Here is a 23915-nt window from a genome sequence, read left to right as displayed (position 1 = left end):
GAATGCATCAGACGAATACCTTAGAGATGTTGAATAATGTAGAGCATGACTGATCCTGCTCAATGCAGGCATTCCATTCCCCAGGGTACTGTGCTTAAGCAGTAGCAATTAAATGTTTCTTTAAATATTTTCATAGTCTTGTGGTCACAGTTTATTTGTTTAGCTAGAGATTTAGGTTGGACGTAATCAATAATTTGTCATTAAAGTTATTTTACTTAATTTATGTGATGCAATTATGTGCATTTGCATCTCACTAAAATAAATACAATAAATTCATGTAATTGCATCAGCTTGCTGATTTCTAGAGAGATAATTTACTATTTATTGTAATCCATTGGTCATAAATAAGGATAATAATAACAAAAAAAGACAAATCCTAAATTTTGAAATGATGAGCCATTAGATGAGCTTGTTGCATGGGTCAGTGCTCATTACTTTTTATAAATCTAAAATTATGTTTATCTTCATAAAACAGGAAAGTATGATCCATCTTAAATGAAGCACTTTGAAGGCCTGTTCGTTTCAGTTGGAGTTAAGCCCTTGCTCACTTCCCTCCCTTTGAAATTAATAGGATTTAAATATGTTGAGCTGTATCTGGATTCTACCCAATATTTGAGTAAGCAATCAAAGTTACTATATGTGGTACTTATTTAGTGGGAACAGAACATTCAAAGTATAGGTTTTGCACTTTGTAATCTAGTTGACCTATAGTGCCATCTAATGGCTAATTTATGAAATACGTTAAAAAATTTCCCATGAAAACCATGGTCTAATGAATACTGTGCAAAATCATACAGTGGTACCTCGGGTTACATATGCGTCAGGTTACATACACTTCAGGTTACAGACTCCGCTAACCCAGAAATATTACCTCGAGTTAAGAACTTTGCTTCAGGATGAGAACAGAAATCGTGTTCTGGCGGTGTGGCGGCAGGAGGAGGCCCCATTAGCTAAAGTGGTGCTTCATGTTAAGAACAGTTTCAGGTTAAGAACGGACCTCCGGAACGAATTAAGTACTTAACCCAAGGTACCACTGTACTCTATATGGGTTGTTTTTGGCCATCATAGAAACCATTGAGATCAGTGGACTTAAGTTAGTAAAGACAAGCTTATTTCTGTTGATTCTGGGATGGCTGCTCTGAGGATGAGTTAACCAGATAAAGCCTATTTTTCATTGCAAATTATATTTAATAGATTTTCGCATCTGGTTCCCTGAGCCTGAGTGAGCACAGAAGTGAAAAATACTTTTGGCTGTGTGTACACTGAAATTACAACTGCAGTGTAATGTTTGGAGTTTTCACCTGCTGTCTCAGAACTAATACTTTGTAAGAATTTGAGAATAATCTTTTTTAAAGTGAGCAGTATTAATTGACAATAATCTGAAGCTGCCAATAATTATTAAAAACTTAATTTTTTATATGGGACAGTGGATGTCACTACTAATGTGAACTACTAAACTATGGTTGTCATAAAGAAGATCTCCCTGCCATGTTTTTAAACATGTGTTTTAAATGTATAAACCCAGATTACCCATGGGTTCAGAAGGCTGCAGAAATTGCAGTAGCCCCATACTTCATCTCTCACAAGTCAAGGTGTGGGCTGATATAGAGTGTGTCAGTAAGCCAGCATACTAGGATAGCTGGCATATGTGCCTTCACCTGCTGTCACCACTGCCTGGTCAGGTAAGGACTTGATAAAAAGAAGAGAAGGGAGCTGAAGTGGGGAGTTGATGGGGAGGGTTCTTTGGGGACCAAAGAGGGCTGACTGGAAGGAGGAATATTTTCTGAACCTTGGTTTATTTCTGAATCAATAAAGGCAGTGGCCCACTTGCACATCTCTGCTGTGGACTTCTGTTTGTCAGCTTGCTGTGAGCAGGTAACATAAACTTCTAGGAATATGCCTCTTCCATTGAAACGGACTGCTTTCTTGTGCCATAGTTTCAGTGATATCTGTTCTACCCCTTTAACACTGGGGCTGGTCTCTGGGATAACATTATTGCAGATAATGATACTGTCTCTGTCTTAAATGGTCACTGGCCTATTAAGCCAAGAAAGCAAATAAAGGGGTACACATATTGCCAATAGTGACTTTGTTTTTTTGTTGCAACATGTATCCAGTGGGTAAATGGAGCAAAGGTTGGTTAAATACCCTTTGATTAATGAGGATCTTTAGAAGCAGCTAAAATAAGAACTTTTTAGTACTCCTTTGTTATACAGTGGTACCTTGGGTTACATATGCTTCAGGTTACATACGCTTCAGGTTACAGACTCCGCTAACCCAGAAATAGTACCTTGGGTTAAGAACTTTGCTTCAGGATGAGAACAGAAATCGTGCTCCGGCGGTGCGGCGGTAGCGGGAGGCCCCATTAGCTAAAGTGGTGGTTCAGGTTAAGAACAGTTTCAGGTTAAGAACGGACCCCCAGAACGAATTATGTTCTTAACCCAAGGTACCACTGTATGCCTATTTTAAACTTTTTAAATTCTATGCTGTTGTGAAAGAAATGAAGTTATTTAGTTATAATGAATTAATTATTATATAAATTAAATACCAATACTGTATTTGATACCTTAACACTGTAAAAACAGCATAACTTTTAGTACTAAGTAGCATTCAACTAAATAATTCCACAAGCGGAATGAGTTCCATTTGTGCAAAGGGACTTAACTCCTCCTAGCATCCCATGCCATTCCCAAATCTGCTCTCGAGTGCTGGGGTAACCTCCAAAACAGATTTAGGGAACACAAAGGTGAGAAGAGAGAGGGTGAACATTCCCTTGTGCAAGGAGAAATCCTTGCTCTCATGGAACACTCCCCTTAGTGCTACTTTGAATACAACCCATTAAATTGTGTTTTTAAAAATAAGAGTTATGTTCATTGACCATCATGGGGTTTCAGATCAAGTACCAGTTTGGCTTGTACACAAGGCAGATACTATTGCATTGACCACATTAATAATTAAACTGTCTTGACATGCAGTAAGATAAATATATAGTTTCATACACTATTGGAGCAATTGAACAGTCAACACTTTATGTAAGTAAAAAAAGAAGTTTATAAATGCTTTTTTAAAGCAATTACCCTTCCTTAAAATTAAAGTTATTTGTTTTTGGTTTAATGCTTGTGATACTGCTACTCTTCAAAAATACTTTTCCAGTATGTTTGAAATTACTTTTGGAAAGAGATAAAAACAAATTTAAATATACAACATATGTTGATTTTTGTGACATAGAAAACAAAAGTCCTAATATAATGACATTTAATTTATGGTAAGTTGCCAAATACTAATTTTGTTAGCGTAATTTATAACCTTTGAATTCATTGCTAGTATTTACAGTACATTACGATATTAATTTCAGTGAATTTCTTTCACCTGTTATTGAAATATAATAATGTTCCTTGAATTACTTTAGTTCATTAGATAGAACTTACATTCTTTTTGTCATTGTGCATCTGCTATGTTGAATAAAACTTTTCAGCCTCATAAAAACAGTTCTAAGATAGTCTTTACAGAATCTGTTGTATTTTGAAAGTTGTAATACTTTTCAAGAAGCAATTAATATTATTGTGGGTCATTAATTAGGATATAACTTTAGCAATATTTTTAATGGAGTGCATCCTCTGCATAATTGTGTTAAATTCCTTATATTTAATTTTATGAGAGTTACTATTACTATCTGTCTGTAAAATAATTGTGCTTAATAGTTAATTAGTTAATTTAAGAGAATTAAATGCTTAATGTTAAACAGTGGAATGCAAACAGCATAGTATACTGTACTGTACATAATCCCTCATGGGGTTATAGAAATACTGGTTACAGGTTTAAGAATACTATCAGAATAGTCATGTCTTTCACATGTGATAAAATCAGGCTGCTTATAGTCCTAAAGATGAGTTCATGTATGCAAATTGATACAAGATAGATAATTCCAAATACTTGCATTTGGTGTTAAGGCAGATGAATAATTAATTAGTCTAGCTGAAGCTAAGGTATCATTCTTTCGTAAGGTATTAATTGCTGTATTCTCTTAACCTCAGAAAATGACCTTAGATCTATAATTGATATTATCATATTAAACACTAAATTTAACATTAAGCTAATAAGCAAACCAGCCATGCTCTGTGGCTGAAAAAAGTGGGACAGTGCCCTTGCAGAAGAACTATACAGGCAGGAGTAACTTCAGCAATAAAATGGGGCTAGTCACAAATTCAAGAATATGTAGTTACCGTAATCACTTACCTTTTTACTTTTACTTTTTAAAAAACCTAATAACTATTTTATGCATTTGGGTTCTAACAGACTCCAAAGATTATGAAATATGTACCCTTTTACAATAAAAGGGTTTGAATTCAATTGTTCTGTGATCTTTCAGTGCTTTTCACATGATGATGATGTTGTTTTTTTAATTGATTGTTTCTGTGCTGTGGCATTATAGTCAGTCAAAATAAATGGGGGCAAATGAAACACTGCATGCTTGAAGGCATTGGCCACAACTTGATAAAAAGTCTATTGAAACAGCAAGTACTTTTCATAAATTTGATGCAGCACTTAAAGCAAGGCATTGTTAATAATTTAGAGATGAAAGCAGGGCTGCATGCCAGTGGCAGGCATAGCTAAAGTGAATGTGGAAGTCACTCAGGTTGGTGTGGCCACCCCAGATTCACAGTCTCTTGCAGTCACAGACTTGCAGACGTACAAAAATGCATGCAAATCCCTCTATAGTGGTTGCTCTGTACTACAAGCACCAATCCTTAATGAAACTTCATACAATAAAATTAGAATTGTGTTTCTAGACCCTTCGAAGACTAAATGTTAGATCTTCAGAGGGTGTTGGATGGCCACTAGTCAATCTGGAGGCAAGCAAAGAGAACAGGAAGCTGGAGTGAGAAAGCAGTGGCTTCAAAACCAGGTCCAGGTTACTGACAGGTGTGGGATCCAATCAACACCTTAAACATGCACTGGCTGTCAATTTGTTACCTGACCAAGTCAAAGATTTTACTATATATCTGTAGTGGGCATGAGAAAGCATGTGTTGAATTCATTCACAATGACAGGTTCCACATAGATCTCAATGTGTGGTAACTGTTTATTTGCAGCTAGAAAAAATACCTGGTTATAATCCAAAAGGATGTGATTTTAAACTTTGATTTAAACATTATGTTCATTAATGGGTCACATTGCTTTTATGAAATACAAAAGTAAACACAATTCATAAAAGTAGACATAAAATTGCTGCCGTATTCAGCCAAAGCCACGTAGATTTCACAATTGGCAGGATGGGGATATATACACACATTGGTCTTGACAGTAGATCTGTGATTGATGACTTGATTGAAAGTAGGCTGAAAAATTATATTGTAATGAAAATGATGGCAATTAATATTTATTTATTAAGGATTTTTATTTTATTATTTTAACTCTACAAGGCAAATATATAAACAATATGATAATATAATAAATGTTAGTAAATAACTTAAAGAGCAAATAAATGAAACAAGGTAAAAGAGTTAAATAAAAGCATTCAAAGCACCAGCAGCTGAATTCTATTCTATGAACTCTGTTGAGCCTAAAATAAAACCATCTTGGCCTGATGCCTAAAAACTAACAAAAAAGAAGCAAAGCAACTTCCCTGGGTATGGAGTTCTACAGACTTGTTACCACCACTGAAAAGGCAGTGTGCCCATGTAACCACTTGAATGAAGGGGAATATGAAACTAGGCCTCTTGTTTCATCTTCCCCCTATTATGTACTTGCATGGAAGTTTGGGTCTGGGTGTGATTTACTAACAATCTAGTTTAATGAAATGTGTTGGCTTTCCATTCTGGTCATTGTTTGTGTTTTTTCTAGTATCTCCTGAGGCAGTTGGATTTCTGTCAGCAGTTGGACTGTTTATTATCCTGTTGTTGATTCTTTTTCTATATATTAACAAGAAGATGTGTTTTGAGAATGTTGGAGGTTTCCCAGACCTCAATTCACGATACAATGCCAGAAAAAATTCACAGGACAAACTTTGTAAGTATCAAATTCTATGGTCTATGGCTTTGAAAGACAGCAAACCCCTGGTGTAATATCATATGAATAATGTTATGTAGGCATAAAAGTTTGACTTGAATAAAATAAATATCTTATATAGTCCAAAATACTTTTACTAATCCATCTGTAGTGCTTAGTCAGAATTTAATGGCTTTGGGGTCTGTTGAATGTTGTGTAAGAGGTTGACATTTTAGATAGTGGAAAGAAACAAATGGTTTTATATTTCCCAAATATGCTTAATAAGAATAATTAGATCACAGCTTTTATATACCAGGAAACCATATTTTCTCAATTATGAGGGACAAAATCTTAGATATTTCTGAATCTCAAAAGTGGTAGGACGAACATCTTTTATTTGCAGTATATCATTCATTAAAAGTTAGAGGGAAAACACACAATAATCATATTTGAACTGAATTATATTCCATGACCGCAGTTCAACATAGAATTTAGACTGCATAAACTTGTTGATTTTACTGGGGTTGTATGCTTATATTTGTACAGAATTTGTACAGACTGTTGGCCATGGGTACAGAATTATTGTGGTCTGGGTGAATACAGTGTTAAGAATTATGTTAAGAATTAATTTATGAGGAACGGCTAAGGGAGCTGGGCATGTTTAGCCTGGAGAAGAGGAGGTTAAGGGGTGATATGATAGCCATGTTCAAATATATAAAAGGATGTCACATAGAGGAGGGAGAAAGGTTGTTTTCTGCTGCTCCAGAGAAGCGGACACGGAGCAATGGATCCAAACTACAAGAAAGAAGATTCCACCTAAACATTAGGAAGAACTTCCTGACAGTAAGAGCTGTTCGACAGTGGAATTTGCTGCCAAGGAGTGTGGTGGAGTCTCCTTCTTTGGAGGTCTTTAAGCAGAGGCTTGACAACCATATGTCAGGAGTGCTCTGATGGTGTTTCCTGCTTGGCAGGGGGTTGGACTCGATGGCCCTTGTGGTCTCTTCCAACTCTATGATTCTATGATTCTATTCTATGTTTTATGGTTTCTTAATAACCAATACAATGTGGGGTATATTCTAGTGTTTTGAAACAATGTAGTATATCTGTCTTTATAATATATTATTTAAATACGTTTAAACTTTTTCTTTGCAGGTGTAGAGTAAATTCAACAATTTACATATAATATTTAAAATGTCTGGTTATGTTACACAATACAACATACAACACAACATAAAAAACAGAATAGATTTTTATCAGTTGATTTTGGCTTTGTGTAGTAGAAAACACTTGCTCCTATTTATTGCTTTTAAGGTAACAGAATTCAGAGAATGACTAATCTGCAGAGTCCACAATTTAAAGGATAGGGTTTAGGATACTTGAAAAAAATACAGTAGCAATGCATTAGAGGAATAACATACAGTATTTTCAAAGCAATAATGTACTAACAATCAAAACATGGCATTTTTCAAAAATTTTCAACAAAATCTGAGCCTTCCTTCTATGTCCTCTCTGGTTGACACACTCAGTAATGCTGTAGATGATCTAACCAGTGCTGTTGGAGATGTCAGCTATACAGTAGCTGACTCAGTTACAGAACAGGTAACAAGTATGATCAACAGCCTTCGGACAGATGATACTGCTACCGCCCAAGAAGATAAATCTATAGTAGATAAAGAGGAAAATAAAGAGAAAGAAGACTTGAAAGATGTTACTTTTCCAAAAGATACTAGGCAGAACTGCAATACATATAGAACAGATGCGTCCCTTAATAAAGAACTAAATCAAGAATTGCATGCTGTAGTAGAACAAAATGAGGGCCCGTTACATAAAAAAGCAAAACAAAGATCACCAGGACTTGACTTCAAAAACACCAAAGAAGTGCACAGTTTTGATTCCAGGAATTCAGAAAAAAATGAAGAGCAAACTCCAAAATTGCAGAAGTCAAAGTCTAAAAAAGCTCATGGGGTTCATGAAGTAAAAGAAAAGAAATGCAAACCATTTTCGGATGGCCACAGACAGTCTGTAACAAAGCAGGAAGAAAATGCACCATCTATTCTTTTAAAAGAAAGTAAAAAGGAAAAGGCTAAGGTATCAGAATGTTTTTCAAAAGAAGTGAGTAGTAAGAAGACACCAGAAAAAGGTGAGGTGTCTTATATCATACTTTATCCATGTGGCCTTTCCTGGATCTTTTACTACATACTTCTTTTCCCAACTGTTTTTTAGATTTCATTCATAATGATCTTTAAAACAGTCTCCTTAGTAGAAACTCTTTGTGATATGTATATTATTTTCTCTGAAATTTGCTTTATCTAATTTTATTCATACTCCTTGAAAACTGGTTAAATATTTTCTTTCCTGATTAATGCTACTAACTTTTGAATAGTGATTAATCAACTTTTTTAAAAAAAATCTTTCTGTTCCCTTAAATTTTACTACATCTTTCAGCGGATTACACTGGATAACAAGAATATTTTGTACATGATTCTTGAATTCTATATTTATATGCGTTTGTTTACCTGGTGCTTCAGGACATAGTGTGCAGATGTTGTTTTATTATAAGAAATAATATCTGGGAACCTAACATATTATAAGCTACATATAGCTTTTCATGAGGAGTAATACTAAAAGTGAGAAAACTAACATACAAATCATGAAGTGGTAATGCAACAAGTCTAAAATATATATATCTAAAATAAATAAATATAATTGAAAATATATTTTCTCTAAAATCAGTCAATGCATAAATTATAAAATAGGTTATTTCACATCTCTAATTGAAGGAAAACAAACATTTAAAGCCATTGCTAGCGAAACCATGAAGGTATCCCAAACTTTGCAGTTATACCTAAAAACAAATGCTGACATAAATGTATCTATCTAACAAGAAGGATAAACCCCCTATATCAAGTTACAGAAGAGCTTTCTGAATGCACTAAGGGTGATAGGGCAAAGAGGGAAGACAAAACAAAATGAAATGCATGGGGGGGGGGGATCTTCCCCATGGGCTGCAGTAAAAGGCATGTATTTAGGAAACAACCTTGGTTCATCCCTTTAAAACCCTGATTATTTCAGGTTAAAATAAATATTTCCAGGAATAACAGAAACAAAAAATAATTATGTTGGGGATAATACATTTATTGTGAAGTTTGAGCTCTTGCCTAAACTGGGTTAAAATGTGAACTATATTACCTTCTGTTTAGGAAAAAAAATGTATTAACAGTTAAATGTTTACCCATTATAATTTTAGCACTCTCCTTTATGGTGCCATCTGTTATCATTCCCCCCTCCTTTTTTTCCAAAATAGACAACTCATACATAAATAAAGATCAGCATGGTTCATCATCTGAAAGTGAAGATGAGGCACTGGGTAAATATCACGAAGCCTTATCCAGAACACAAAGTTCAAGGCCACCAGCAGGCGATAACAGACAACAGAAAAACTATATTTGGGAAACCAGACAAAAATATAGCCCTCTGTCTGCAGAGTATGATGGGTACAGTAGTGAAGCCTCAATAGATGAAGGTATGACATTATTTACAATAGTTTTTACTTCATCTTATTTCACATTCATCAAAAAGCACCATAGGATAAAGATACAGCAGTTGCAAGATATTAACTGTAAAGGTGCCAGTAAAATCAAAAACCCTGACTGAAATAGTTTGGGATTTAGGGGGAAAGACTGGATTTCTTTTATTGAGCTTTTACCTTCTGAGTACTTAGTGCTTTCCAAGCATTTCCCCTATATTCATATGGGAAACGTTTAACGAAAAGCATTGCAGTTTACAATTTATTGTTATGTATGGAAAAGTTTGTAAACATTTCCTGATAATAAATTGCCTTTGGTATATGGTGGATTTAGGGTGACTAGATGAAAAAGACAGGGCTCTGTGCCTTTAATAGCTATGTAAAAGAGGGGTTTTCAGCATGTGTTACTTGTCATACAAGCAACACCATCCCAAATTTACCTCCTCTATGCAGGTCTTAAAGGTGCGCTCCTCTTTTTCATCTGGTCACCCTGGTTTGTACTGACTCTGGTTTAAACATGAGATTGTTAAGAAATCACTGTTGTTGTGAGCTAAAGGTACATGTTCTAGCCCTATTATATTCTTACTGGGATACCAGATAAGACATCCTCTGAGACTTCTATACCAGCTGGATGATCGAAAACTCACGTTTTGAGAACTGGTGATGATCTGGTTCAGTTGTGTAACCATAGCAGAATTTATTTAGAGTTTTACATATATGTGTCAGTTTATTTAAGGACCTATTCTGAGACAGAAAAAAGTTAGTTGGGTAAATTAGGAAGAAACACATAAGACTGATGACCTGTTGGCACATGATGTCTGTAAATCACCTTGGAAGATGATTCATAAATGTATTCATCATCATTCCCATACTGTAATGTCCAAGGGAATGCCCAGAGTGTCTAAGGTACCATACAATGTGTGACGCTTATCTTTTCTGTCTTAGATGACTTCTAATAAGGTAGTGGAATTCTGGTGTGTGCTCAGAGTTTGGGTCAGGGAATCATCATCAAGTGATTCATCATCAACAACAGACATATAATTTTGGATTGGGGACTAGTTAAAAGGGAGATAGAATCTGTCTCTGAGATAATAAAAGTAGGGCATAAGTTTATTTGAATAGTCTGTTGTTTTGTCTTTCATCTGAAAGTCTCAGCTTCTCAACCAATTATGTTGTACATCCACTGTTGGATGAAATATGTATTTGACTGCCAGTTGCTGAGAATCACTAGTAGGGATAGTGCGGTTGTCCTCAGGTGTTTCTTGCAGGCTTCCCATAGGCATCTGGTTGGCCACTATGAGAACAGGATGGAACAGATGGGTCATTGGCTGATCCAAAAGGCTTTTTCTTATATTAATTAATATTTCCTGCTTCATTAGGGCATATTGTGTCAACTACTAATTAATGAAGTGTTTTCATAAGATATTTTTTGTAAATCCACATTTCCCTAACAAAGAGTCTTACCAACTTTGGCCTTGCCAAAAATTAGAAAATGTTTGGGTGATGTTAACGAAATGCTTTTTCTTTCCACCTTTGAGATAGTTCCTTCTGCTTTTTCTTAAGGTAACTTAAGTGTTTTGCGACCCTTTGGGGCAGGCATTACTTCTTCCCTTTCTAAAGTGGCAAATAAGTTTAGGTTTATTTTTCATCATAGTATAATAGTGGCAAGTCTTTAGGCAGCTTGAAAGGAGTCTTTGGGAAATGATCAGCATCCTAGTCTTACGTTCTTATAGGTAACAATACAGTCCATGTCCTCAGGCTTTCAGTCTAAAAGATACAATAAAAAATAATAAATAGATTGAGGTAGAAGAGGGGGGAAAGCAAACCCAGGCACTAATGTTTAATGACAAAGAGTTTAAGGAAAAGAGGGATCCAAAGTTGCTGGTCTCTCAGCCAAGCCAATGGAGTGACTTGCTTCTTTCTGCTGTCACCTGATGTGATGGCTTCTGCCCATTGACAGTTGATTGGGGGAGGAGCCTGGTTATTTCTCTACAGACTGATGGTGACACTGCTTCCCTCATCTCCCTTTGATGTAGCCTCACTTTTAGGTAGATCACTGTCTTATGTTCAGTCAAGTTCCTAGCATGCTTTAATGATGTTATGACTATCATTGATCCTATTAGAACTTTAGCAGATTGTGACATGATGAAGTGTTGGTGCTATGACTGGAATCCTTATGATTTTTCATAAGACACTGAAATAGGACATTGCTGAGTTGATCTGCTCATTCCTGAAAGAGCAGGGATGAATGCCTACTCATTACCTCTCTGGCTTCATGTGAAGTTCTCTAAGGTTTCATAGTATTTCCTCTTCCCCTCACACTTGCCTATTCACTATATAGAGCCGGGGTCAGCAAACTTTTTCAGCAGGGGGCTGGTCCACTGTCCCTCAGACCTTGTGCGGGCCGGACTATATTTTGGGGAGGAAAAATAAACGAATTCTTATGCCCCACAAATAACCCAGAGATGCATTTTAAATAAAAGCACACATTCTACTTATGTCAAAACACCAGGCAGGCCCCACAAATATCCCAGAGATGCATTTTAAATAAAAGGACACATTCTACTCATGTAAAAACATACTGATTCCCGGACCGTCCACAGGCCGGATTTAGAAGGCGATTGGGCCGGATCCAGCCCTTGGGCCTTAGTTTGCCTACCCATGATATAGAGGCTGTATTGAAATAAATGGCAATTTGCAGTTAGAAGTAATTGATATGCAGATAACTATCACCTATCCTTCTCATCTGTGTAAGATTCTATGCTTACCGGATGCTTGACTATTGCAAAAACTGGACGTGAACCATCCAAGACTGATGGAATTACGATCAGCAGGCTTTGTGTCTAGTAAATGTGAGTGGGAGGGATTTGTAGTTCTTTCTAGATCTGTTGGTATATTTGCACATTAGATTGTGTAAGGCATAGGCAGGAATACTGGTGAGAGACCAGGAAACTATCTAAAATAATAATCAAAGTGTTGGCTCAGGGGGACAATACAACCTGCCATGCCCTTCTTCTGACAATCCACCACTCTGATCTTTCTTCTGTAGTATCAAATATACTGAATGAAAACATTTCTGATTCAACTCTATGTAGTTATTCTTGCATAAATCAAACTGAAGTCATATGATTGTATCCGTCTAAGTCATACTCCAAGTAGACACTGAAACCAATGGACTAATTTCTTAATGACTAACGTGTCATTCATTTCAGTAGGTTTACTCTGAGTATTAGTCAGGTAGAGTAAATTACGATTTACATTTGTGTTACTGGAAGCAACACAGCACTAGGCTTGTAAATAGCCAGTCACTTTCTAAATAGGAGTGAGTCAGAATTGCCATAGGTCTTCATCCGTTAGGGTGCAGCCTAACGGGTTGCAGCCTGATTCAAAGTAGGTCGCAACAGGAGTACTACCACATACAAATATATGGTAAAAGATTAAGAAAATATTAAGAAATGGGTCCTTAAATGCATGTTTGGGTTGCAAGTCGATCCTTAGTCTGAACGGTTTGAAGACACATGCTCTAGGTGACCAAGTAGGACAACTTTTGCTAATAGAAATGGAGCTGGCTCTCTAGGACAGGGAAGGGGAACCTGTGGCCTCCAGATATTTTGTATACTCCAACTCCCACCAGCCCCATCCAGCATAGCCAAATGACAGGGGTGATGGGAGTTGCAACATAGTATAACATCTGGAGGGCCAGGAGTTTCTCATCCCTGTTATCTTCCCCACTCTTTATGGTTCTAGCAACATACCTCTTGATTGTTGTTGTTTAGTTGTGTCCGACTCTTCATGACCCCATGGACCAGAGCATGCCAGGCACTCCTGTCTTCCACTGCCTCCCACAGCTTGGTCAAACTCATGTTCGTAGCTTCGAGAACACTGTCCAACCATCTCGTCCTCTGTCGTCCCCTTCTCCTTGTGCTCTCCATCTTTCCCCACATCAGGGTCTTTTCCAGGGAGTCTTCTCTTCTCATGAGGTGGCCAAAGTACTGGAGCCTCAGCTTCAGGATCTGTCCTTCCAGTGAGCACTCAGGGCTGATCTCCTTAAGAATGGCTAGGTTTGATCTTCTTGCAGTCCATGGGACTCTCAAGAGTCTCCTCCAGCACCATAATTCAAAAGCATTGATTCTTCGGCGATCAGCCTTCTTTATGGTCCAGCTCTCACATCCATACATCACTACTGGGAAAACCATAGCTTTAACTATGCAGACCTTTGTTGGCAAGGTGATGTCTCTGCTTTTTAAGATGCTATCTAGGTTTGTCATTGCTTTTCTCCCAAGAAGCAGGCGTCTTTTAATTTCGTGACTGCTGTCACCATCTGCAGTGATAATGGAGCCCAAGAAAGTAAAATCTCTCACTGCCTCCATTTCTTCCCCTTCTATTTGCCAGGAGGTGATAGGACCAGTGGCCATGATCTTAGTTTTTTTGAAGTTGAGCTTCAGACCATATTTTTCGCTCTCCTCTTTCACCCTCATTAAAAGGTTCTTTAATTCCTCCTCACTTTCTGCCATCAAGGTTGTGTCATCTGCATATCTGAGGTTGTTGATATTTCTTCCGGCAATCTTAATTCCGGCTTGGGGTTCATCCAGCCCGGCCTTTCACATGATGAATTCTGCATATAAGTTAAATAAAAAGGGAGACAATATACAGCCTTGTCGTACTCCTTTCCCAATTTTGAACCAATCAGTTGTTCCATATCCAGTTCTAACTGTAGCTTCTTGTCCCACATAGAGATTTCTCAGGAGACAGATGAGGTGATGAGGCACTCCCATTTCTTTAAGAATTTGCCATAGTTTGCTGTGGTCAACACAGTCAAAGGCTTTTGCATAGTCAATGAAGCAGAAGTAGATGTTTTTCTGGAACTCTCACTAAAAATTGGCTCACACTATCAGTCTATTGCTTGTGCAATGTAACTTCAGAAATTTGAACTCACATGTGATCTCAGCATTTCAGTCAAAACAAAAAAGGAGTCATGATCTTACATGACTTTGCAGCTTTAATGTTAACAGTGCTGAAGTACATGGACCATTTAAACACAAGTTGTCTGTCAGGGTATTGTTAGAACTGACTCTTATACTAGAAGCATCAGTACATATTCTCCTAAAATGTATGAACATATTTAGGCTATTTCTAAATTATTTCCGTTTAAGAAACTTTTGAAATATTACACAATATCACAAATAAATTTACTTTGAATGCAGGAAAACATAATGAATGACATTCACAGTTGCATCAGATTCGTGATGGAGAAAAATCTGCGCAGCATAGGACTATAGTGGCTGAGAAAGCAGGAACCAGCAGGCCATAAAGGAGGCTAACAAGCACTACCAGCCTGTAGAACTTTTAAAGAACTTTTAAAAAAAGTTTCTATCTCAAATTAGAAGTGATGGACATCAAGGGACATTTTAAACGTTCAACAGAAATAAAGGGGATATGCTTGCATTGTGAAAATAAGACAAGATGTGGTGAATTGCATTCACATCTGCTATAGTGCATGGGACAGCAGCAGTTCACAGCCCTGCTCCTATTTTGTCATTTCATACTACTTCCTGTCAGGAGCATCAGACTTCTACTTTTTTGTATCAGTTTATTATTTTTAAATCTGTTTTTTAATTTCAAGTAACAAACATACCCATACAAAGAAAACAGAGCATAGTATTTGTACAGAGAAAAAAAAATAGTGGATGCTGGTTGTAGTTTTAGATGTTCCAAGAAAGGCAATTAAATTAAAGTGTCTCTCCATAAGGTTCCATGAGTCAGTGGAGGGTGAAAAGCAGATTTGATTGTCTTAAAAGTATTTAAAAGGATACAATGTTGTATAGACGGTGTGTGTCTTTCCCCACCAATCAATACTCTGTTTGTGAAATGATTGATTTGTCCATATGCACAATGTCCCATTGGTAGCCAGCATCCCAGTGTTGATAAAAACTGCAGTTCCCACCTTGGAAACCCTTGTGCTGAGTTTGAAATCAGCACAGTTGTACCCATCGCACCAAAAAGCGGATGAAGTCACACCAAAGTCACATTTCAGACCAACATCTTGATTCAAAATGGTAGCTGGATGCCCAACACCAATGAAAACCAGTGCCCCAGTCTGAGAAACCCTTGTTCCAAGTTTGACAACAGTATCTCACAAGGTGGCCAAAGAAATGGAAAAGCCGTCTTTCAAAATATATACAGTGGTACCTCGGGTTACAGACGCTTCAGGTTACAGACGCTTCAGGTTACAGACTCCGCTAACCCAGAAATAGTACCTCAAGAACTTTGCTTCAGGATGAGAACAGAAATTGTGCGGGGGCGGCAGCGGGAGGCCCCATTAGCTAAAGTGGTACCTCAGGTTAAGAACAGTTTCAGGTTAAGAACGGACCTCCAGAACAAATTAAGTTCTTAACCCAAGGTACCACTGTGGTAGGTTCTCATATCCCAAAGTAGTACTTAATAGTTATTTAAATAGTATTTTTAGCTAATAGAAAGAATTAGGAAGATTATTATTCATTGTGAGTTTATATATATAGTTTTATACCTATGAGAATTCTACCTAAACCACACTGAATTGTTTGAAGTCACCTTGAGGAAATGAAAGGAATATTTTCTTAACTGCACCAGTATTAACATGATTGATAGGATCTGACCCACTGGCAGAATCACAGCTTTGGAGGAAGGAGTACACTAGACCCTTTATGGTACTCATTGCCTCTGAGATAGGGAGAAACACACTCAACTTCAGTCACCAGATTCTACTATACCTTCCTTCATCCCTGACAATGGCAAGTGGAGTCCAACATCTAGAATGCCAGAGGTTTCCTGTTCCCACCCTAGATTCCACTGCTCTGTCATACAGCCTAGAGATGACCTCTTTAGGATACACTGCTACCTATAGCTTCTGCTTCAACTCCAATGCAAGGTCAGTATAACCATAACTGATATGTAGTAGTGCATAAAGGTTTTTTGTGTTTTATACTTGCAGCTTTTTTTTTTAAAGGGCCTATGACCTACAGATATGAAATCTGTATCTATAATTTTTGTTATACTAGTGGCAGGATTCAGAGGAACCTGCGAAGATTTCTGTTCTAGAAAGTATGATGAGATTTCAATACTGCAAATGCTCAGTTTTATATATTCAACTGTGAATGCAACCTATTTGAATTTTCTTATAGAAAATAGTTAAGGTGGGCTTGATCTGTCTCTGCTGGGGTAACTTGCATGCTTTGGAAAATTTGTGCAGGAAGAAAAGTGCCCAACAAACCCCAACTAAAGATAAAGATTCACTGCTATGCAGTGAATGCCTACCCTGAACACAGATCTGGATTGTTTCACTATATTATTGAGCTTATCTTCTACAAGCTGGGTAGCCTAACCTCACTGATGCTACAGCAAGCTCACCGGGATTTTCTCTAAACCTCAGGGATTGAACCTTTCTGGATTTTATATTGGGGCACATAGGGATATTGTTTTTGGTGTGTTTTTTTAATAAATTTTGCATGCAAAGTGTGTGCTCTGCCACTGAGCTTTGTCCTTTCCTAAGGATATCTGCTAAATAATGGATTTTAAGGAATGAAATTTTATGGAGCACTTTCCATCTGAAATGAATTTTACACATCAATCACTGCCATTCAGTGCCTTAACATTTGGCACATACATATACTGTGTGGAGAGAAAAAGATTCCTTTGATAGAAACAGAGTTACCACTCCTAGGATAATTTCATTAGGAACAGATGTCTGCATAATACAAAAAATATACATTATAGTACAAGATGGATATGATACACACAAATAGCTGTGTGTGTACATGGATAGATAGATAAGGGTGTGGGTGTGTAATATCGTGCCTTAATGGTCTATGTGGTAACTAGATGCATATCATGGGTTTGTACCCTCTCACTGACGATTGATTGATTGATTGATTGATTGATTGATTGAATGAATTTAACTACCCACTTACAGCACATAGAATGCAAGTTATCTAATTCACACTTCTCAAAATAATATGCAGTTCTTTTGAGGAATTATTATATTAATTTTTTAAATTTCATTGCTGCTGATTTAAATTAAAATTATGGGAATCTTTGTATTGAAGAGCAGACTAGTAAATTCCTACCTCATTGAATACTGTAAAAAGCACAGTTTTGTAAACTCATATTTTACCATAGTCTGAAAAAAGGACTACAAGTTTAGCTGGCCAAACCAATGAGAAAGCTTGCGTCATTATACCAGGTTGAACTATAGTAATAGTTATGCTAGTAAAACAAAGTACTATGTACCAGTGCATTGTACTGATATTTTTCTGGTGTTCCCTGGCAGGCATACCAGCTCAAGATATACTTGTTTCATGATTATTAGTTTAAAATACTCAGAAACAAATATGGGCTGCTTTAGGATTATTCTTTTCACCTCTAGGTGGCCATATTAATCTTTTTTCTTTTCTTTTTTTAGCATGGGAATATTTTGAAAAGATGACTTACCGTACCAATATGGGAAGATCAAGCTATGATTAAACATGTTTCAACATGTAATATTTCCTATAATTTTTCTCTTATTTCTCATTTTACATTTTATATAAATAATGAAGTACATATATAAAACTTAAAATATTATAAGAATGACAGTTACTTCAAGCAGATATGGCACTTCAAGATACTATTATTCTCCTTTTAGAATAAATAGCTCTGAATCTAATAAATTTGCACTCCTATGCAATGCAGTTCTCCAGCCAAGTAACATGTAGAAAAATACATAAACTAGTGTAAGATATGCATATAAATGTATATATTATTGAAAACAAATGCAAAAATGCATGTTGTTCAGGAAAATTGCATACAAACATGTATATTAGGAGAAATTAGCACTCAAATGCTGATGAATTTTAATGAGGACTTTAAAAAAATAATTTGCAAACAGATGTGCATATGTGAAGAACTGAGTTTAAGGTTGGAATAACTGAAAGAAACAGAAATGGACATATTTGTGCATCCCTACTGGCTACTCAAGAAAAATTAAACAACTGCATAGGCCTGTTGGCATAAAACCAGTCTTCAAGAGCCACCTGAAAGTCAAAAGCGTGAATGCCTGCCGAATCTTCTGGAAGAAATTCCCTTCGTTGTTATAGTGCTTTGTCTTTCAGTTTTCATGAGCTAGTGGTTTTCAAATGTTATGCTTTCAGGGTATGTCAGTTTGTCTGTTGAGGGACCTGGTGCACTGCAGAGGATTCTGGGTTTTATTCTAGGATGTACACATAATTCAGAAGTGTTTGGTCATAGCATTTAAATGCCTTGTGTTCTCTTTTCCCCCCAACCCTCTACTGCATATAACACCAATGTCTCACAACAAATGTAACTGAAGAAAGAGACAGTGTGTGTGCTTTTGAAAACGAGGGGAAATTATTATATTTTTAAAGAAGAAAAGGAGTGTGTAGCAGCTCCCAGTATTTAAAGAGCCCCCACCCCTTTTACATCATTAGAACCAGAACATAAACCTATGACACTAGAAAAGAGCAAAAAATATCAATGTTTGGTCCAGATGCTAGGTACTGCACCCTCACTAAAGTAGACTGTATGGATGATTCACTAAATGATTGTAGGATGACGTGTGTACTTGAGCTTACGGCCTCAAATTCTCTTTATCTTATATGATGCTTTATTACAAAAATGACGACTAGACTACTGATCCTAAACTGCATAGTTAGTTGCCCAACCACCCCCTCCAGAACCCACCGCTCTCAACTGACTCTCAACTGCCTCGCATTCAAACTCCTTTCAAATCCTCATCCATTCATCACTCACCACCAGAATTCCACAATCTCTCTTTCCCCCTCCCTCCCTCCTTAACTTTCCCATAATAATTCCGATACAATTACCTTAATAACCCTGTTACATTCAATGTTTTATACACACTGCTCCCTATAACCATACTGTTAGAAGCACTTGAGCTTCCCATTCCTGGTTCCTAGGAAATGGGGGTGAGCAAACTGCAGGTTCTTTATCCCGTTTCTAAAAAGCAGATGTCTTCCCCCAAATGATCCTGGGAATTGTACTTTGTTAGGGGTTATGGGGATTGTAAGTCTGTGAGAAGGAAGCCACAAAGGCACGAATCCTTTCGGGGGAAGTCATATGCTTTAAAGGTGCATTGGATGCTCTTTAAAACATAGCACCATAGAATTGTAGAGTTGGAAGGGACCCCGAGGGTCCAATCCCCTACAATGAAGGAATCTCAACTAGATGATCCATGGCTGATGGCCATCCAAGCCCTGCTTAAAAACGTCCAAGGAAGGAGAGTCACTGCTTCAGGCCCTAAGGGCCTCTGGAGCAGGTGAAAACAAACTTGTTCCATCCTCCATGTGACAGCCCTTTAGACTTTAGTTATTGAAAGGGCTGCATGGTGTGGATTTCATATCAGTGTTATTAGTGTGTAAGCAACACATTTCTCTCTCCCTTATCCCCACACCATGCAGAATTGCAATGGTAACCAGAAGGCTGGAGTTTGGAGCCCAGCCAGGACTGGCTATGGGCAGGATCCTTGCATTGCCGGGGGTTGGACTAGATGACCCTTGGGATCTCTTCCAACCCTGCCATGCTATGATTATATCAAGCAGCTAAAGGAACAAAAAGATGTTTCTGAAACATTTAGGAATCATAGAACACTCTCCCCACCAGTGGCTTCCAGCAAGAGCTTGCATCTTTCTTAGGAGAGAGGCAGTTCAGAACAAGGTGGGAAAGGCTCAGAGTTCAGGTAGGTGGAAATGCCAATTGAGTGCCGTATACTATAGGAGTGCTTCCTTCCTGTGTCCCCCACCCTCATGCGCCATACTGGTGCTAGTATGGCTGGGAGCCAGGCACTGCTGATTCCTCCATTTTCTTTGCAGGGAGGGAGCCTTTCCCCAACATATACTTTGTTCTGGCCAAATCCCTGGAGAGACGTGATGACCCTCAGGTACTGGGGCAGAGGGAAGGAAGGGATCCTTGTGGAACACATTTGGGGAGTCTGTGGCTTCCAGCAAGTGCTTTTCAGAAGCATTGCTCTCTCCAACAGGTGAGGCTGAGCATAACCATCACGACTAGTTGCCTTTGATAGGCCTCTCCTCCATGCAATTGTCTAGCCTTCTTTGAAAGCCATCCCATCCAAGATGTTCTTGTGGTGCATCTGATTCTCCTATGCTTCCTTGCTCCTGCAAGGAGATGACTATTATGAGATCCTTGGGTTAACATCTGTCTGGGCTGGAAAATATTAAAGAATCAGAGGTCTGGTGAGCTTCCCTTGAAGCACAACTGATCAAAGGCAGGCAGATCTGTTAGCATCTTGATAAAGATGCTCAAACGACAAAGGATGCTATCATACCCCGCAAGTGTCTCAGAAAAAGCTCCCAAGCTGATGGAGAAGAGAGCAGTTAAGTGCTCAGTGGGGCTCCAGGTTGCTGTTTCTGGATCCCACCACAGCCCTTCCAAGTTGCCAAAGAAATCAATGTCACAACAGTTTTTTCCTCACACCTCCTCCCCATGATCCCATGTGGGGCCTTCTCAGACATATGCTGTGTCTGAACCAGCAGATCCCACCAAACCAAGTAATCGAGGACCCAGTCAGAGAAGGAGTCTGCACAGTCATACCAGAAATAAGCAAAATAACTAAACAGGTACTAGACGTTACCCCAGAACTGGCCCTACTGAACATCTTTCATGATAACAATGCCCACTCACACCATAAAGAGCTCATAACCCACTGACAGCATATGATTCAATATGGCTAACTTAATCCGACAACCTCTTCACCCACGCACAAGCAAATCCCACTGCAGCCAGCCAAAGATGATCAACCACATATAACAAGTGAATAGAAAGAGAACTTCCCCAAGTGACGCTGACAGAAAACCCCCAAGCATACAGTAAATATAAGAACTTCAGCTTTGCCACCCCATTCCGTCTCTCCCGCCTCCACCCCCCTTCCAGGGCCAGATTTAGATGAAGAGAGGCCTTAGACTACTCTACTTGTGAGACCCTTTGCAGTCCCCCACCCTCACACCTACAAGAAAATGGAAGAGTGTTATAAACAAAATTAAAGCCAAGGATGATGATGGGTATTTACAGTTTTGCAATTCACAATTTCTCCTCTAAAGGACATCAGAAAACTTCATCAAAATTTGTTTGTCTAAGTTTGTCACTTTCAATGTACAGAATACTCAGTGTGGACAATCTCTTTTGAGACATCGAGGCCCTTAATTCATTTTCAATTCTTTTGAGTCTTGAAAAACGCCTCCCTCCCGAGCAGTTAGTGACCATATAGCTAAGAAATATCTGCATCTGATTTTTTTCCTTGTATATAATTTGATAAAGGTCTGTATGAGACAGAGAGTGCTCTGCTGTAAGCCTATGGCTTTGTCTCACAGGTGAAAGTGCAGAAGTTCATCAATAAGTTTCAGGTCAATATCTTCTGGGTATGCTTTCATCAACAGTTCAACACCTTGCTGAATTTCTTGCTTAGATACTATCAGAATAGCAAGAACGGAAAAACAATTGTGCAACATTACTGTATACAGTACTTCTTTTAAACTTGGCTTCAAGTGCATCTAATATAGGAATAAAGGATTTTATCCTAAACTTATCTCTTGAAGAAAGTGCATCTTAAGGCATCAGGTGCACTTCTGTCATTTCTTTGCTGTCCCCTCACTCTTTGTCTCCTTGTTTTGTAGTTAACATTTGGCAAGGTGGCTTTTGTTTGTTTCTCAAGCTCATCAAAATCTTCTCTTTAAAAAATCCAAAAGTGAACTGTACAAACTTGCACAAGAACTCAATAACAGGTCTGATTTCTGAAGGGCTTTGCTGACCTTGTTAAAATGACCTAGCACATCGATTTAATCTCTAAGATTCTGCAGATTTTGGCTGTGAACTAGGGCCCCACAAATATTTTTCAAGTTGGTCCCTAGAGTTTCAAACTGGGACCCACTGGCTGGCCCGGAGTCTCATAGTTGCTGGGCCTGAGTTACCCTGCCCTCGCATGAAGTCTTGGGTTTACAATTTTGGGAGAGGGGAGACTGCCCGCTGGGGGGGGCGGGCAGGCTGGGGAGCCCTTCTAGATTTAGAGGCCCTAGGTTTCAGCCTACTTGGCCTATACATAAATCCAGCACTGCTTCTGTAACCTGATGGTGCATCCTGGAACTTAAAAATCTATGACCCATGGTGTGTTGGAAGATCAGTAGTAATGCGGGAAAGCTATATTTCAAGAATTTTGTCTTCTGCTAATGTTCTAATTGACATCCTCTTAATAAGCTTCTGAGGAGTATCACGGGCCACTAGAACACAGTTTGCAATTCACTGCTCTTGTCTTGAAATCTGTGTTGTCCCTACCATCCCAAGAGGCTATCTCAGCAACCAGTTAATCTAGTTAATTAGATTCTCGAGTTTTCATTTTCAGTTCATTTATTTATTTAATATTTTTATGTCTCACCTTTTAGGGCAAAAATGCCCCTAAGGTAGTTTTCAAACATTTAAAACTAATGAAAATATTTTGATAGGTAGACAGACAAAGCCATATGTATTTTAGGGAGAGACTTCACTTTCTCTGATATCTCCTAATCTAATTAACTTTCATTGCAGGCCAGAGAGCAGGACCCATGCAGATTCATATGAGTGTAGGTAGTCTAAATACAATTCTCCTTTAATTTCACAGGATATGGAAGCGAATGGGCCATTTTCTTTAAAATGTGCCCAGGTCTTATGGTGACTGTCTAGGTCCTAGTGTTCTTCTCAAGTATAACTGTTCCAGACATAATCCTGGCTTGACTATAGCTTGCTGCTGCGGATATAGCTAAGTGTTCAACAAACTCATTTACAAGCAATTTTACTATTTAGGTGAATTTGCACATGATGTTTTGGTTAGTTTTCTTTGGAACTCTTAAGGGAAATCATTAGTACATATCTTCTATAGCCTTTCTCAAAGGGTACATTAGTGCTCATCCACACTTCCTTCTGCACCATGCTTTGCATGGAAAACCTGTTTGCTGTTTGCTCCAGTTCAGCAGTAAAATACAGGTTTTCTCAGGGAATGCACTGGGACAAAAAATTCCACCCTGCTGTGACACAGAACTTTAAAGCCCAGGCCTGTGCCTAGAAATGTGGCACAAAAGGGAGGCTGGATGAGCCCTTAGTATAGCCTTTTTTGAATTAGCTTTTTTGAGGGTGGTAGAAACAACAACAACAACAACAATAATAATAATAATAATGGCAGTTAAAGAACATCTTTGCCTTTTCAGCAACAGCCCTTTCAGCCGTCCCTTTGCTAGGTATCAGTATTACATAGAGTCTATCATGGAAGTGAGCCTGCTTAGAAAAGATTTTATTTTTAATAGTGAAAATGAAAGAGTGCAGGGGAAGATGTGAAATGCTTTTTAAAGCTGTTTTAATGACAGTTTTA

The 23915-nt window shown here is 37.9% G+C and overlaps 1 protein-coding gene across 7 annotated transcripts in view; it reads left to right on the top strand.

Annotated features, from left to right (window-relative positions):
* Nucleotides 1-23915, top strand: part of SYT14 (synaptotagmin 14) — a gene marked incomplete at its 5' end in the record, with an annotated part of 92724 nt that overhangs the window by 18891 nt on the left and 49918 nt on the right. For 3 of the 7 annotated variants that reach the window (XM_081000517.1, XM_081000516.1, XM_081000519.1), the window contains 2 exons: nt 5845-6009; nt 9293-9511. The exons of 1 other annotated variant lie outside the window; for it this stretch is intronic. In XM_081000517.1, the coding sequence (XP_080856643.1) occupies nt 5845-6009; nt 9293-9511 (384 nt within the window). 3 more of the 7 variants (XM_081000515.1, XR_013984663.1, XM_081000518.1) reach the window with 3 other exon arrangements.

Source organism: Podarcis pityusensis (assembly GCF_964106645.2).
Source record: "Podarcis pityusensis genome assembly, chromosome: 3".
NCBI lineage: Eukaryota > Metazoa > Chordata > Lepidosauria > Squamata > Lacertidae > Podarcis > Podarcis pityusensis.
This window is presented reverse-complemented; position numbering and strand designations above follow the sequence as displayed.